The sequence below is a fragment of the Polypterus senegalus genome, chromosome 11 (assembly GCF_016835505.1).
Source record: "Polypterus senegalus isolate Bchr_013 chromosome 11, ASM1683550v1, whole genome shotgun sequence".
NCBI classification, from domain to species: Eukaryota; Metazoa; Chordata; class Cladistia; order Polypteriformes; family Polypteridae; genus Polypterus; species Polypterus senegalus.
In genome coordinates this window covers 23012455-23030383 of record NC_053164.1, presented here as the reverse complement: position 1 = coordinate 23030383, position 17929 = coordinate 23012455, and the positions used below count along the sequence as shown (strand labels likewise).

The window sequence follows — 17929 nt, the reverse complement described above, 5'->3', positions numbered from 1 at the left end:
GCTGGTAACATCACTTCAAGAGAGGCTTACTAAATTAACAGGCTAATTAAAAGTGCAGGCTAAGTTATGGGATACACTTTAGACCCCATGGAGTACCATTATGGACAATGCTGCACATCGTCTTTCTGACACACAAACACTGAGGGCTTTCAGCCAACAAATTATTCAGCAGAAATGTGTGAAGAAATGTGACTAAGGTTTACCAACACCAATGAATATATATATACTAGCAGACCTCGTGCGCTTCGCTGCAGTCGCTGTATTTGGAATAATTATGTACCTACATCGGACTTGTTTTGACAATGTAGAAGTCCTTTGTTCTTGGGATTCGTTGAATCACTTGGTTTTGGCAGCCAATCGTGCCTTTTGCAAGCTAGACATCCTTTCCTCTTGAGATCCGTTTAACCGCCTAGTTTTGGCAGCCAATCATCCTTTTCCCAATCTAGAAGTCCTTTCCTCTTGAGAATCGTTTACCCGCCTGGTTTGGGCAGCTGTTCTTGCTTTTTCCAATCTAGAAGTCCTTTCTTCTTGAGATTCGTTTAATCGCCTGGTTTTGGCAGCCAAGCGCTTTTTTTCCAACCTAGAAGACCTCTCTTGAGATGTGTTTAATCGCCTCGTTGATTGCATGTCTTCCAAGGTAGTTTCAATACCCATTTCCAGCACCGAGTCATCTCCTCTTTTATGAGTGACTGTGTAAGTACCGCGTGTACTAAACAGTAAATCAGTAAAGGAGAAAGGACTAAACACTAAGGAAAAAGAACGGCAAGACCACGTCAGCTGAGGAGCTCAGCTTGGAGCGAATTGAAGTGAATGAAATGAGGTGAATGGAAAGGGAGATGATCACGTGACTCCAACACCCACCTTAACTCTCCATCCCTCTACAAACACAGTCTCTCGGATCCCAACTCTCCTTTATATATATAGATAAGTATATATATATACAGTATATACAGTGGCAGACGGCCGGGTCCCATGCCTGGCTGGGACGCCCCTTCACTATATATTCAGGGGGAGCAGCCCTGGATGGTGTAATACCACCCCCTGGATGCATGGTTGGCCACCTCCCTGGGCTCCTGGTGAGATGGAGTTCTCCACAGCCCTGTTGGGATCTGGGGTGGCCGCCAGGGGGCTCTGCATGGGCTCCTGAGCCCAACTGCATGAATCTTTAGCCCCACCCAGGAGTGCAACCGGAAACAGGTGATCAAGCACCTGGAACACTTCCAGGTGGGCCATAAAAGGAGCCAGCAACCACCATGCCTCTGATTGGTTTTCTGCTGAGGGTGCTGGTCAAAGGATGCCAGCGCGGCTTTTAAAAAGTGGGCCGGTGACCTAAAGAAAAAAAAAAAAGTTATTGTAATTTGTGTTTCAAGTTTTTGTCTGTCTGCCATCTGTTGGGTTACCTGTACTTATTCATTTTGTCTGGATTGTCTGCCGTCTGCCTGTGTACATGAGGATTGAACCCGTCCACCTGTCTTCACCATTTCAGGAACTACCCGTAGGACTATCTGTACATTCCCATTCAACGTGCAGATTTTTGGACTATCTATTTTCATCATTACATTTCATCCATTACTGTTTTTCATGATTTACTGTGTGTGTTTTCTTTGTGCTTTGTTGTATTTAATGTGTAATTGCCGTAAAGGGAACAGGGGTGGTAGTGTTGTTTTCTTATTTCATTTGTTTTCATTACATTCTTTTTTTGCTGTTTGATTACCAGTTTGCTTTGTTTTTGTCTCTCAAGGCTGGGTGCATCCTTGGAATCTTCACCATAAAAATAAATAAATCACTGTCTTATCACACGACACTACCTTACTTAAAAGCGTGAGCAGCACATGTCCTTTTTGGCTGATTGCTTTGTTTCTCTCTGCTCCCCCAGACATTCTCTGCTCCTGTTCTGCTCCCCTATGATGTTTGTCAGTTGTTTAATCGATAACTAACTGCATGAGACATGTTTGTTTGAAGTGTTTGAATGAAGTTCAAACTCCACTAAGACTAGCCTGCAAGCATCTGCGCTTACCTCTTTCTGCTTGCATGCAGCCAGTTTAACACTAGAATTACCAGAGCCTACGAAAAAACTCGTAATTCCGTCCCACCTTAAATCGCTTCTTAAAATCGTTCACAGCTCTCCACCAGCGTCTTTTGTCATCCAAATGTGCTGATAAAAATCAGGCTGCAAGCAGCCGGCTATTCCATCCCCCCACCGACTTAGAACGTGCACAAACTTCTTCCAGCTCATGCCTTGATTGATTATCTGGGAGTGAAGTGGAGTTTTAGAGTGGAAATAATAGATCATTATTTGGAATACACGCATTTCATGTCTGTTCCGTTTCTACAGTAATCCGTGTAAACACATTTTTAAAACAGAAACGTTTTTCACATTGCAGTAGTAAATGACAAAATGTAAGCATAAACTATATAATGTATGAAGCCTGAAGTCCAAATATCAAACACTTTCACAAAAGGTACACATATAATAGAACAAGTATGCTTTTATTCAAAAATATAACTGCAGAAAAAAGCCACCTTAGCATGCCATATTGACACATTCTTACTACAGCTGCCACGATAGCATAATGGTATCAGCCGTTGACTAGTATCCAAAAGGTCATGCGTTCGATCCCACATGGTTCAGTTTTGAGAAGTAAACTGCTCTTATTCTTACTATTTTAGAATAAAAACATGCATTTGATTTCAGTGTGTAACAGCCAGTAATTTATGATACTTGTAAAGGTTAGTTTTTTTTTTTATTCACTTTTCATTCTCAGTCTCAGTCGTGTTCAGGATCCTTCCCTACCCCCATCTGAGAATGCTGTTTTCACATAAAGATGCGCTGTAGCTCTGCAGCGTACTTGTGACTGCATTCTCGTACCAATGCTTGCGAACTGAAGTGCCTGCGTGCACTTTTGTGGCATTACGTCTATTTTTTAGAGCATGCCCGTGTCGCTCAAACACAGGAACATATGTTGGTGTACAAGAATAAAAAACAAGTGCACTTTTATTCTAGACTATAAGTAAAGAAAAATAAAGCAAGTTACAGTAGGCGGTTGATCGACAGCTTGCGTGGTGCAATGCTAAGAACTGCTGATTTCCGATCCGTGCTATATAAAATCATCACATTCAAATATTAACAATTTCCACACACCCTTCCTACATTTACGACGTGTACTTGTTGCAGTGTACACATCTCTCTGTGCTATGGTTCCTATTACACTGAATGAGCACCTGACATTGTACTTTCTTCCCTATATAAATAACATTTGAGTATAGCGCGTCTCCAAATAAATCACATTTGAGTTATAGCGCGTCTTTATGGGTTTGGATCGTGAACGCGACTGAGGGAATGGAACTGAATAAAAAAAAAAGACTGAAATCAAATGTATGTTTTTATTCTAAAATAGTTAAGTACATGCAATATTATTTGAAAACGAACAGCGTCAGATCGGGCGCATATTCAAACCCGATCTGGCGCTGTTCGTTTTCAAATAATATTGCATTAGTGCGATGATGTTTTTACATATATTGTCTCTTTCATTCATCTTGCGGTTTGTAATCAGTGACCGCGTGTTTTTTCCCTGATCTTGCCAGTTCGCACATGTTGCTGTATGGTGCTGTTTTTTTTTGTACTCCAGGACAGAATAGTACAGAGCAGTAAGTTCAGCGCTATATGCAGTCAGACAGACAAACAGGCAGAGAAGGCACTAGATATATAAATAAACAGGGAAGGCACTGTATAATAGATATATAAAAAAACAGCTAAGGGGATAGATATATAGATAGGTAGGAAGGAAAGGCACTATATGATAGGCAGACAGGGAAGCTCCTATATAATAATAAAATTACTGTTATTACTATGTAGATAGACAGGGAGTTCAGCGTCAGCGTGTATTCAAACCCGATCTGACGCTGTTCGTTTTCAAATAATATTGCATGTACTTAACTATTTTAGAATAAAAACATACATTTGATTTCAGTCTTTTTTTTTTATTCAGTTCCATTCTCTCAGTCGCGTTCACGATCCAAACCCATAAAGACATGCTATAACTCAAATGTGATTTATTTGGAGACGCGCTATACTCAAATGTTATTTATATAGGGAAGAAAGTACAATGTCAGGTGCTCATTCAGTGTAATAGGAACCATAGCACAGAGAGATGTGTACACTGCAACAAGTACACATGTCATGAATGTAGGAAGGGTGTGTGGAAATTGTTAATATTTGAATGTGATGATTTTATATAGCACGGATCGAAAATCAGCAGTTCTTAGCATTGCACCACGCAAGCTGTCGTATCAACCGCCTACTGTAACTTGCTTTATTTTTTCTTCACTTATAGTCTAGAATAAAAGTGCACTTGTTTTTTATTCTTGTACACCAACATATGTTCCTGTGTTTGAGCGACACGGGCATGCTCAAAAAAATAGACGTGTAATGCCACGAAAAGTGCACGCAGGCACTTCAGTTCGCAAGCATTGGTACGAGAATGCAGTCACAAGTACGCTGCAGAGCTACAGCGCATCTTTATGTGAAAACAGCATTCTCAGATGGGGGTAGGGAAGGATCCTGAACACGACTGAGACTGAGAATGAAAAGTGAATAAAAAAAAACTAACCTTTACAAGTGTCATAAATTACTGGCTGTTACACACTGAAATCAAATGCGTGTTTTTATTCTAAAATAGTAAGAATAAGAGCAGTTTACTTCTCAAAACTGAACCATGTGGGATCGAACGCATGACCTTTTGGATACTAGTCAACGGCTGATACCATTATGCTATCGTGGCAGCTGTAGTAAGAATGTGTCAATATGGCATGCTAAGGTGGCTTTTTTCTGCAGTTATATTTTTGAATAAAAGCATACTTGTTCTATTATATGTGTACCTTTTGTGAAAGTGTTTGATATTTGGACTTCAGGCTTCATACATTATATAGTTTATGCTTACATTTTGTCATTTACTACTGCAATGTGAAAAACGTTTCTGTTTTAAAAATGTGTTTACACGGATTACTGTAGAAACGGAACACACGTGAAATGCGTGTATTCCAAATAATGATCTATTATTTCCACTCTAAAACTCCACTTCACTCCCAGATAATCAATCAAGGCATGAGCTGGGAGAAGTTTGTGCACGTTCTAAGTCGGTGGGGGGATGGAATAGCCGGCTGCTTGCAGCCTGATTTTTATCAGCACATTTGGATGACAAAAGACGCTGGTGGAGAGCTGTGAACGATTTTAAGAAGCGATTTAAGGTGGGATGGAATTACGAGTTTTTTCGTAGGCTCTGGTAATTCTAGTGTTAAGCGCAGTTGGCTTAGTGATTTACATCCATGGCGTCAGTTCATTAGCAGTGTGTAAAATGATTATTGTTGCAGTAATTGTGATGCTCTTTGCATGAAAAAAATGTGTTCCATTAAAATTTCACTTTTTCTTTAATTGTGACGTTTACTCAAAGTGTAGCAAAAAAGTATTTGGCATCCAGGGATGCATTAACCCCCAAGTATGTGGTAGTTTAACGGTTAAAGCCCCAAGATGCTGCCGAAACGAGCTGCACCGTCTAAGGCTTCTGGCAATGAAAATGCTCTTTCATGATTTACAGTACATATAGCAGTAATATCGGTACAGTATTTTACATTTTAGTACTGCGGGAGACATAGCAGTACAGTATACAGGTTTACCTTTACATTCTTTATTTTTAGGTAATGTATTAAGCTGAGTTTTAAATTAAATTAAAGTGTTTTGGGGGCATATTTAGGGTTTAAACTATGAAAATAAGCATTTTTTTAACCACATCCCAAATTTGCAGTTTTTCACAATTCGCCGGTGCTCTAGGAACGTAACCCCCACAAATTTTGGGGATGTACTGTGTATATATATTGTGGCTTGTGCCTCCTCCAGACCGCGAGGGGGTGTCCGTCCTGGTTCTGTTGGGGACCACGGGTGGAGGGCTTGGAAGCCCAGCCCTGTAGGGGCCCGTGGTCACCGCCAGGCGGCGCACCGATGCCGGTTTATTCCGTACGGTCCTCGGCTGGGGCTGGAGCCCGGCCGGGACGCCCTGGAGGATCAGAGGAGGGCGCGTGCCTTCTCCAGACAGAGTGGGGGCGTCCGTCCTGGTTAGGCAGGGGCCTCGGGTACAGGGCATGGAAGCCCAGCCCTGTAGGGACCCGTGGCCACCGCCAGGCGGCGCCCCAGTGCCTAATTATCCCTGGTGTGGCGGAAGTGCCGGGGGGAAGACTTTACGTGGCGCCCGCAGAGCTGCCAGGAAGACAGCCGACACTTCCGCCACGCTGGGGCATGGCTAAAGAGGGAATGCCGAGAACACCTGGGGCTCATCCGGGAGCCTTATTTAAGGGGCCGCCTCCCTCCAGTCATTGGTGTAAGTCGGGAGGAAGCGGACTGAGCTTGAGGAAGGACTGGAGGCGGCCAGGAGTAAAGAGGCACAGGACTGTGTGGCCTGGACTTGGGGAAATCGGTGCAAGAAGGCGCTGGGGGTGCACGTGAGCAAAACTGTAGATAGTGTATATAAATAAATGGTGTGTGGTGAAAATATGTTGTCCGTCTGTCTGTGCCGGAGGCTGCATTCACAATATATATATATATATATATATATATATATATATATATATATAGTGGCAGACAGACAGGGTCCCTGCCTGGCTAGGACATCTCCATGCTGGTAGGACAGGGGGTATAAGTGTGGTCAGAGTGTTACCTCCCCCTGGAGCGTTAGATGGCGCAGCTCTGTTGGGATCCATAGGCATCGCCAGGGGGTGCTGCAGCACCTGCTGAGCCCTCATGGGCAGTTCTTCCGCTACACCTGGAAGTGCTGCCAGAAGTAGGTCATCAAGAACCTGGAGCACTTTTGGGTACCTTATAAAAGGGGCCTACAACCACTACTCTGGGGAGTCAGAGTCAGGAGGAGGGAGACAAAGCTTGACCGGAGGAGTGGAGTAGAGAAAGAGAAAGAAAAGAAGAGGAAGAAATTGTGTTGTGCTTGCTGTGAGACTTTGCTGGGCTTGTGGGAAACGGGGGAGGCGTTTCCCATGACGTAAAAAAAAAAGATAAAAGAAAACTCGTGTGTGCCTTGAACTTGTGTCCTATATCTGTCTGTGTCGGGTCTGCTTGGGGGCTTCCGGAACAGAGCTGGGAAGTTCATCCCTGTGGGAGAACATGGCCACTGCCAGGGGGCACCCGGAGTTTCTGGAACCCTGGATGGCAGCACTTCCTGGTGTGGCGGAGTGCTTCCAGGTGCTCATCTGACACTTCCACCACACCAGGAAGTGTCGTTGGACAGAGCACCTGGAGTCCTTCCGGGTAGTTATAAAAGGGGTCACCTCCCTCCAGTAGATGAGCCGGAGTTGGGAGGAATGAGACGGAGTTTGTGAGGAGAGGAGTAGAGGCGACAGAGAAAGAGAAAGAGCGAGAGAGAAAGAAAGAAAAAAAGGCAGCTGGTGAAGAAGGCATTGTGGTGCTATTTAAAAATTAAATGTGTGTGCTTTGGACATTCTGGTGTCTGTCTGTCTATGTCCAGGGGCTGGCTTTCCACAATACATACATATTGTCACACACGTGCGAGTAGGGGGACGTTGTATAGACCAAGCAATGGTAATTCCACGCCAAGCCAGGGGGTGGCAGGGTGCACTAAACCTTCTCCTGTTATCTCTACAGACCAGCTGCGGGAAAATCTGATTCAGTGCCGACGATGCCGGTTCCGGCACCCACTGGCTGACGTCAGAAGGACATCACTTCCAGTTCCCCTACATCACTTCCGGTCTGATCCCTTAAAGCCGCCATCTTTTCCAACCATCGTCAGTTCCGTTTTGGACTCAGTATTGTCAACAATTCTGTGCTATTTCAAAAAACCATACGTCTGTCGAGTCTGTTCCTTTTTACAATATACATGCATACATACGTATATTATATATATATATATATAATATATATATTATATATATATATATATAAACTCATTCATTCTCCAGGAACTGCCTGCATACTCTCGCCACGTGAAACCGGGCATTGTTGTGCACCAGGAGCAACCCATGACCCACTGCACCAGGTCAACAGGTCCAAGGATTTCAGCCCGATACCTAATGGCAGTCAAGGTGCTGTTGTCTAACGTGTAGAGGTCTGAGTGTCCCTCCATGGATGTCTCCCCAGACCATCACTGACCCACCACCAAACCGGTCCTGCTGAACGATGTTACAGGCAGCATAACATTCTCCATGGCTTCTCCAGACCCTTTCACGTCTGTCACAAGTGCTCAGGGTGAACCTGCTCTCATCTGTGAAAAGCATAGGGCGCCACTAGTGGACCTGCCAATTCTGGTATTCGATGACAAATGCCAATCAAGCTCCACGGTGCTGGGCAGTGAGCACAGGGCCCACAAGAGGACGTCGGGCCCTCAGGTCACCATCATGAGGTCTGTTTCTGATTGTTTGGTCAGAGACATTCACACCAGTGGCCTGCTGGAGGTCATTTTGTAGGCTCTGGCAGTGCTCATCCTGTTTCTCCTTGCCCAAAGGAACAGATACCAGTGGGTCCTGCTAATGGGTTAAGGACCTTCTACATCCCTGCCCAGCTCTCCTAGAGTAACTGCCTGTCTCCTGGAATCTCCTCCATGCCCTTGAGACTGTGCTGGGAGACACAGCAATCCTTCTGGCAATGACACGTATTAATGTACCATCCTGGAGAAGTTGGACAAACTGTGCCAGCTCTGTTGGGTCCAGGCATGGCCTTATGCCAGCAGTAGTAACATAGACCGTAGCCAAATACAAAACTAGTGAAAAAACAGATGAGGAGGGAAAAATGTCTGTGGCCTCCACCTGCTAAACCATTCCTATATATACACTCACCTAAAGGATTATTAGGAACACCATACTAATACGGTGTTTGACCCCCTCTCGCCTTCAGAACTGCCTTAATTCTACGTGGCATTGATTAAACAAGGTGCTGAAAGCATTCTTTACAAATGTTGCCCCATATTGATAGGATAGCATCTTGCAGTTGATGGAGATTTGTGGGATGCACATCCAGGGCACGAAGCTCCCGTTCCACCACATCCCAAAGATGCTCTATTGGGTTGAGATCTGGTGACTGTGGGGGCCATTTTAGTACAGTGAACTCATTGTCATGTTCAAGAAACCAGTTTGAAATGATTCGAGCTTTGTGACATGGTGCATTATCCTGCTGGAAGTAGCCATCAGAGGATGGGTACATGGTGGTCATGAAGGGATGCTCAGGTAGTCCGTGGCATTTAAACGATGCCCAATTGGCACTAAGGGGCCTAAAGTGTGCCAAGAAAACATCCCCCACACCATTACACCACCACCACCAGCCTGCACAGTGGTAACAAAGCATGATGGATCCATGTTCTCATTCTGTTTACGCCAAATTCTGACTCTACCATTTGAATGTCTCAACAGAAATCGAGACTCATCAGACCAGGCAACATTTTTCCAGTCTTCAACTGTCCAATTTTGGTGAGCTTGTGCAAATTGTAGCCTCTTTTTCCTATTTGTAGTGGAGATGAGTGGTACCCAGTGGGATCATCTGCTGTTGTAGCCCATCCGCCTCAAGGTTGTGCGTGTTGTGGCTTCACAAATGCTTTGCTGCATACCTCGGTTGTAACAAGTGGTTATTTCAGTCAAAGTTTCTCTTCTATCAACTTGAATCAGTCGGCCCATTCATTCTCCTCTGACCTCTAGCATCAACAAGGCATGTTCGCCCACAGGACTGCCGCATACTGGATGTTTTTCCCTTTTCACACCATTCTTTGTAAACCCTAGAAATGGTTGTGCGTGAAAATCTCAGTAACTCAGCAGATTGTGAAATACTCAGACCGGCCCGTCTGGCACCAACAACCATGCCACGCTCAGAATTTCTTAAATCACCTTTCTTTCCCATTCTGACATTCAGTTTGGAGTTCAGGAGATTGTCTTGACCAGGACCACACCCCTAAATGCATTGAAGCAACTGCCATGTGATTGGTTGATTAGATAATTGCATTAATGAGACATTGAACAGGTGTTCCTAATAATCCTTTAGGTGAGTGTATATATATATATATATATATATATATATATATATATATATATATATATATATATATATATATATATATATATATATATATATATATAAATTTCCCCCTGGGGATGATTAAAGTTGATTCTCAGTGGATTTAGTTCGGCTTTTTTGACTCTGATCAATAGAAACATACTCTTCAATGTCAAAGTGAAAACAGGTCCATTCAAATTCAAAATATAAAACACAAAATAATTGTTTTGTATTTGTTAAAATAGGGTTTTATATTTGTAAATAATTAATTATTGAACTCACCTTGACATTAAAAAGACTTTTTCGGTTGATCATTGTCAAAAATGCCAATAGTTTAACAGCTGAAAGTGTAAACAATCACTTCTACTCCATTACTTTAATATCCATCCATTATCCAACGTGTTATATCCTAACTACAGGGTCACGGGGGTCTGCTGGAGCCAATCCCAGCCAACACAGGGCGCAAGGCAGGAAACAAACCCCGGGTGGGGTGCCAGCCCACCGCAGGGCGCACACACACACACCCAGCACACATTACTTTAATATTGTATTACAAAATTTTATGCTCAACCATTGACATGGTTGGGGAGGTTTTGTGACCCTTAAGCTGCTTTGTCTGGAGACATGCTCTCCTGAAACAGTTACCCAAAACAATCTAAAGTTACTTCCATAATGTTTGGGGCAATGACACATTTTTCGTTAATTTCCCCCTCTGCTCCACAGTTAAAAACTACAAATTAAACAATTCAGAAATTGTAACTACACTATTACCAAACTTATTAACTTGAAATCTCAAACCATACTGCCATCTACGAAAATACAAACTCATTTCCCAAAACTATAAACACGATTCCACTATTTTGACACATGATTCAGATTTGTTTCATGTTTTGTGCGAACACCTTCATGTATCATTAGCTTCACTCTGTGCTCATTTCAAAAGCACTGGCTTCAATATCATTAACTCAAGTCAGCAGAGCTGGAACACGATGTTTAGCACACAGCTCCCCAGGTTCAAACACTACGAGTCAAAGTTGTTCACACAGCAGTCATAGCCTTAGGATAGACAGATAAAAGGGCTGTGGGTCAGTTCACTTGCTTTGGAGCAATGGATCAGGAAGGAAGGAAGAGGAAACAGCAGAGGAGGTGGTGAGGGTGAGGAAGAATAAGAGCAAGAGTTTCAAATGAGCTTCGTGCCATTCTTGCTTCGTAATCCTCTCTAATTCAGGGGTCCCCAAAATGGGGATGTGAGATGGCATTTCATGGGGTGCAACAAAGAGGAAAGCTGCATCACAATTCACCAAAAGTGAGGTGCGTTGACCAACTTTATGTTGGTGCAGTCGGTGTCTAGCAGCGTGCTGTCATTTGCGGGTCATTTATTACCCAGTGCTCTTCTTCCATGATATGAAAAGAATCAAACATTGCATGAGCAATTGTCGCCTGTTAATGAGCTGCAGAAATGTGCGTTCTTGTGGGTTCCTTGCTGTAGCTGTAGTGTTCGTAAAAATGAATATTGGAATTTTGACCTTGCAATGATCTGTAGAAAAGAGTGAAGTTTAGTATTGATTTCTTAGCAAGCCCTGATCATGAAACGTCACTGATTTTGAGATTTGATTGACATTTTTGCCAGGGGGAGACAAGGGGAAATGAATTGGATGCAACACTTGCTGCTTACACTCAGCCCATCTATCCTACTGATGGTCCTGGCAGAGGAGCAGCAAATTTTAACTGTGCAGCTGTTTTTGAACTGCAATCCTAGTGTTACTGGGGGACAAAGCAAGTCAGCAGAGCTTTACTGCTCAATGGAGCGCGGCAATCGTCCAGACCCCTCAGTTGTTGACCGTGTGTCATTTGCTCATACTGCTTGATGCTTTGTGGGATATCCCAACTCCCAGACAGTCAACTGAGTGCCTAAGCTTCATGGGGGTGTGGACACTAGAGGGCGCTGTTGCTCCTCAAACCCAACACAACAGACACCAGGCACAAATTAAAAGCACCAAGAACTTTTTACTTTTATAGTAAAGAAACTATTCACGCAGTGTTTACCACCACCGCAGCCACAAGTAAATAATAAATAACACACACAATTCTTCTTCTTTCTCCTCCCAAAGCTTTGTCTGTCTTCCACCCAACTCGGTCCAGTCTTTTTATATTGGCTAACCCAAAACTACTTGCAGACCACGTAGGCATAAACGTCATGCTATATGTCTCTTTCACAGCATCCACTGGTTGTACCCAGGGGTCCCCCAACAGGGCTGAGATATCAAACTCCAACTCCCATGGTGCCCTGTGGGAATCTGGGACACCACTGTAAACCAGGGAAGCTGCCATCTAGCATTTTGGGGGAGGCATTGCCCTAAAGCAGCTGCCTTGCCCCATCCTTCCATTGTTTGGGTGTCCCGGTCGGGTGGGGTTACCAGCCGACCCTTACAGGGGACACATTTACAAGATTATTAAGATTTTTAAAGGTAAATTACTCAATTTATATTTAAATGTTATGCCCTGAGTTAAAATTATTTGTTTGAGTTCAATTTGTTCTCCTGCAGTACTTTATGTAGTTCAATTTATAGTTCAAAAATGAGAAATTTGAATTCTTCGTCTTCAAATGTGACATTAGTTTTGTATGGGCTGCAAACGTAAATCCAAAATTTTCTAGAAATAGGTTGGGAATGACTGATTGACATGTAACCAACATTAATTCACCTCCTGTATAACTGCCTGTTAGCACACTTGACGAAACCTTAGGTCCGTAAGAATTCTTTGAATCTCATTCATGCAAGCAGCACGTATTCTGTTTAGCTAAGTATCTGTTTCATCTACCCGGCCTTAAAACTTCAAGGTATACTCCACCAGAAATGTATGTTTTTTGTATGTTCTTTACCTCACATAATTTGTAGTGATGGGCAAACCATTTTTTGCATTTCAAATTTCCTAGTCTACATTTGGTTTTTTTTTTTTCTATGCTGTTTAACTTATGTTATTTATGTCATTTGTATGGGGTGTTATGTTCTGTTATAAGCAGCTCCAAAGCTACCAAGTTAAATTCCTGTACATTAAGTACTGGCAAGTAAACGTGATTCTGATCCTGATTTTCATGCAGAACGGAGATAGAACAGAAATCTATTGTGACAGCAGCAAACAATACCAAAAACATCAATAGAAATCCATTTGGAAATTTACTTTTACTTGCATTTAAACAAGAACAGCATAAAGACAAGGGATTTTATGCTAGAAAGTTGATTGTCAATGGACAATTTGCACATCATTGATCACACGGCCCATTGTTAGTCAATGGTGCTAGTTGTAGTCATTATGCAAAGGTACTGTTTATAAGGTTGGAGAAGCCTGCAGTCAACTGAGACTAAGGAAGTCACTTGGATGAGTGATGAAACGTATCTCCCTCGGAAAAAACTATTGTCAGATGAACAGAATCAACTTTCTAGAAATTCCTTACCTGGATTATTGAGCATGTATCGAGACAAGGAATTGTATGTTTTGCCTAAACAACTGCACTGTTCTTCAAAGATATAGGTTTAGTCTGAAATTCCAAAAAAGTTGGGATGGGCTAGTTTAGGGCAAATAACAATGTAAAAATAAATAAATGATGTTAAACAGGTGAGGCAAGGATGGGTCGAGGCTCACATCAGTTTGCATCAGCGAATATACCAGCACTCTGAGAAAAACATTCCCCGAACACAAATCAGTAGAATGTTTTTGCATTGTACCCTCTATTGTGCACAATTTAGTTAAAAGATTCCAGGAATTAATTCAAATTTTGCTGCGTAAAAAGGCAAGGCAGGAAGTCACATTCAGAACACGATCTCCAATCTTTCGGACATCACTGTCTTAAAAACCTTTGGATTCTGTAATGGATATTATGACATGGGCTCAGGAATATTCCAGTAAACCTTTGTCCATCATCCGCAGATGCAACTTAAAGCGTTATTATGCAAAGAGGAAGCTAAACATTAACACTGTCCAGAAGCACCGTTGATGTCTCTGGGCCTGGGTTCATTGGACATGTAGTACAGTGGAATTGTGTTTCGTGTTCCAACAAGTCAACATTTCAGCCATCGTGCTCTCCTGACCAAAGCGTGTCAGGTCCAAAAGCCGTCATCTTTCAAAGTATGGGGGATGTGTCAGTGCCTTTGGCGTGAGTAACATGCACAACTGTGAGGGAACCATTAGTGAAGAAAGATATATACAAGTTTTGAAGCAACATATGCCGCCATCCAGACAACGTCTTCTCCAAGGACCTTCCTGCATTTTCAGCAGGAATATTTCAAACTACACTCTGCCCAGATTACAAGTGCATAGCTTCAGAAGCAGAGAGTGCAGGTACAAGATTGGTACTGAGCTATGTGGCGCATTATGCAGTCCAACATATGGCAACAAAGGCCCCGGTAGCTGAAGACCTGCATCAGGGATGAATGGGGAAAAATCCTCTTGCTAAACTAAACTAACTTATGTCTTCAGTGCCCAAATGCGAAATAAGTATTATTAAACGAAACAGGATAAATACTCAGCTGCCCCAACTTTTAGGAGTGTGTTGCAGTGATCAGATTTGATATGAGTGTATATTTTCAAGATAAACCTTTAAATAATGAGTTGCTGTGTGGACTTCTGCATATTCTCCCGTTGTCTGTGTGGGTTTCCTCCAGAGTCCAAAGACATGCAGGGCAAAATTGGCCCTGGTGTGTGGTTGGGCTGTGTGTGTGTGTTTGCCCTGCGATGGACTGACGCCCCATCCAGGGTTTGCCCTGCCTTGTGCCCCATGCTAGCTAGGATAGGCTCCAGCAGACCTCACGATCCTGTTCAGGACTAAGTGGGTTTGAAAATGACTGACTGTAGTGTTTTTAATGTAGTACAGGGGGAACCGAATTTAGAAATCACTCCATTATGTTTTGATTAGCATCTGCCATTCTGTCCCAACTATTTTAAAACTGGAGCTGTTGTTTTTGAAGCCTGTGTATAGACTGGCTTTTTTCCATGAAAAGAGGAACTCTTCAGTATCTTCAAACTATGAACATTCAAATATGTAAGCCATATATTTTATATCGACTAAACCCTCCAACTCGTTCTAATCAGGCCACTGGTCAAGTTCAAGTGGTCCACACTCTGTCTAGGGAATTGGCGTCATTTCAAGCTGCTTTCTTTGGAACCAGACATCCTTGCCTGACACCATCAGAGTATTATGGAAGACTAGCTACCACATACTATATAATTTTTTCTTTGTCTTCATTACTTAATGTTGGAGAGGCAATGAATTTACTGGTAAGACCAAACAAATCATAATACTTCTATCATTACACCCTTGATATACCAGCCAGTACAGTAGAGCCTCTGGTCACGAACGTTTCCGAACATGTACAAATCGGGTTACGACCAAAAAGTATGCCATATTTTTGCATCTGTTCACAAACATACGCTCTGGTAGCGAACAAAAACACTGGCGGCCAGTTTCCCTACGCATGTTCGTAAGCGCCAATGATTTCCCATTCTCCGTTTCCCATTTTCTTTTGTTTGCGTATACAGGGCCTAACGAAGCAGCTGATGCTGCAAAAGGAGTTACAATGTTAACCAAGCAGAGGCCTCAATTGCTGAAAGAGGTGGAAAAACTGTTGCTAGTGTGGCTGAATGAGAAGCACCTTGCAGGGGACAGCGTAAGCAAGGCGATCATACGCGAGAAAGCCAGGAAGATTCATGGCGATTTGCTGAAAAAAATATCCTTCTTCGAGTGGCAAAGGTGACGCATTTAAAGCCAGTTAGGAATAGTTTGAAAAGTTTCACGAGAGAAGTGGAATTTGTTTTTTTTCCCCTGTGCTTAAGGCCTTGTTCACACGGGCGTTAAGTTTTTGGATAAACGAACTTGCTCTGAACGTCCTAGACGTTTATGTTGCATTTTGTGGTGGCAATCGATTGACTTCTACACCGGCGTTCGTTTGTCTCTGTCTAACGCCAGCCTGCAGCCCAAATTGTAGTTTGTGTGTTAACCTGTGGAGGCAGTGTCGGGAACTGGATATGAAAGCCCTTGTCGTTTTATTTGAGGTCCCGCATTTCCCTATGTATAGCATGTAGGATCATGGGATATATTTGGTCCTCCGAAGCGTAAAATAAACGCGCAGAAAATGAACTAGAAGCGGTTTCCTTACGTTCGTTGGGTTTTGAACGCCAAGAAAAAGCTGCATGCAACGTTTTTTTGATGCCGTATAAATGCGCTGCCGGACAAATGTACGTCACCAAAGCCTGTGTGAACACTCTCATTGACTCCTACGTGTAGAAAACACTCGGCGCTTGATCCGTGCTCACCGGACGCTACGAACGAAAAAAAAATGCTCGATTTTAACGCCTGTGTGAACAAGGCTTAAAACTCACAAAAAAAGTGTTTACAGAGATCGGTTCGTAAGGGTCTAGCACGAACTCTTACAACGTTAGTTTTCTCTGTTGTTCAAGGGTTTCTCAGTGTTATTCAATTTTTTTACATTTAGTTTACTATTAAACTGTGCATTCTGTGGGTATAATTAACTATTTTTGTGCTTAAAAAAATATATATATATTTACATACAGTTCGTATGGTCTGGAACGGATTCATTGTATTTACATACAATCTCATGGGGAAATTACGTTCGGGTCGCGACCAAATCAGGTCCCATCCAGAGTTTTGGAACGAATTACGGTCATGACCGGAGGTACCACTGTATCTCACTTTGTACCATCCAATGTAATAATGCTTTCTTATCATTTCAATCATAAAATACGAACAACAGGAGCTCTTTTACAAAATGTCCTAACAGAATTAAATTATTTACTGCCTGAATGATATGGCTATAAATATGAGCCACCTACCTTTCAGGGTGCCCCATCTCAAGCAGGGAGCGGCACTGTTGGGACAGCAGGCCAATAGTTTCAGCGTAGTCCTCAATTGTTTGTTCAATAACAAGATGCTTCTTCAAGAACTGAAGGGTGCTGGCCTCATCCTACAAGGAAAGATGTTCTGCTATGTGATTTGGCTCTTGAGACAATACATTGTTTAATGCACTCTAATGAGATGACTTGTCCAAGGGGTGGAACGAGAACCTTAATGGTAGGTTTCCTATGTGAAGGGGGATGAACCCAAAGTTAAAGGAGTGGAACTACAAGAGTACTTTAGTTATTAGATCACTAGAACTAGTCGTGAGTAGGTCAATACTTGTGGGTAGTATGTCTTAATTTAATATCAAGGAGAAAAGCCCATGAGCAGCAGGACCTGAAAGAGGAGAAGCAAAGTAAAAGCCATAGACTTATGAGAGTCTCAGATCAGGGTTCACGCCAAAATGCACCACTTGAAGTGCTGGGTCCTGCACTTACGTATTTTTTTTTCATCCCTAAGATCTTTTATATTTTGAAAGCTGGGTTGTCAAGCTTTATTTTCGTGTGTTTTAATTTTACTTTCTTCCCTGATAGAGATTTTTTTTTTTCTGTCATATTTTGTAAGCGCGTGATACTGCCATTATGGCAGATTATGGGACTTTGCTGATTACTACTCAACTGCTTCCCAAGAGGTACCACAATTCACATAATGAACAGTGATGTATACATTCCACAGAAACACCAGTAGCCTTTTGTCCAAGATTACTGATTTGACCTCTGAACAAGTGTGATTTAGTGATTTAAGTTCTGAAATTCTGTTTAACAACTAATAGCATTTTCACCTCAGATCGATTCTCTTTCTTAATGTTTTGGCCCTGGTTGAATAATAGTCGCCGGCATGATGGCGCAGTGGGTAGCGCTGCTGCCTCGCAGTCCACCCTGTGTGGAGTTTGCATGTTCTCCCCGTGTCTGCATGGGTTTCCTCCAGGTACTCTGGTTTCCTCCCACAGTCCAAAGACATGCAGG

At 42.7% G+C, this 17929-nt stretch overlaps 1 protein-coding gene across 1 annotated transcript in view; it reads right to left on the bottom strand.

Moving 5' to 3' along the window:
- Window positions 1–17929, bottom strand: part of LOC120538737 (spectrin beta chain, non-erythrocytic 4-like) — a 461881-nt gene that overhangs the window by 115848 nt on the left and 328104 nt on the right. Inside the window, exon 26 of the mRNA XM_039768162.1 lies at window positions 16901–17031. Within this exon, the coding sequence (XP_039624096.1) occupies window positions 16901–17031 (131 nt within the window). The remainder of the gene's footprint in view (window positions 1–16900; window positions 17032–17929) is intronic.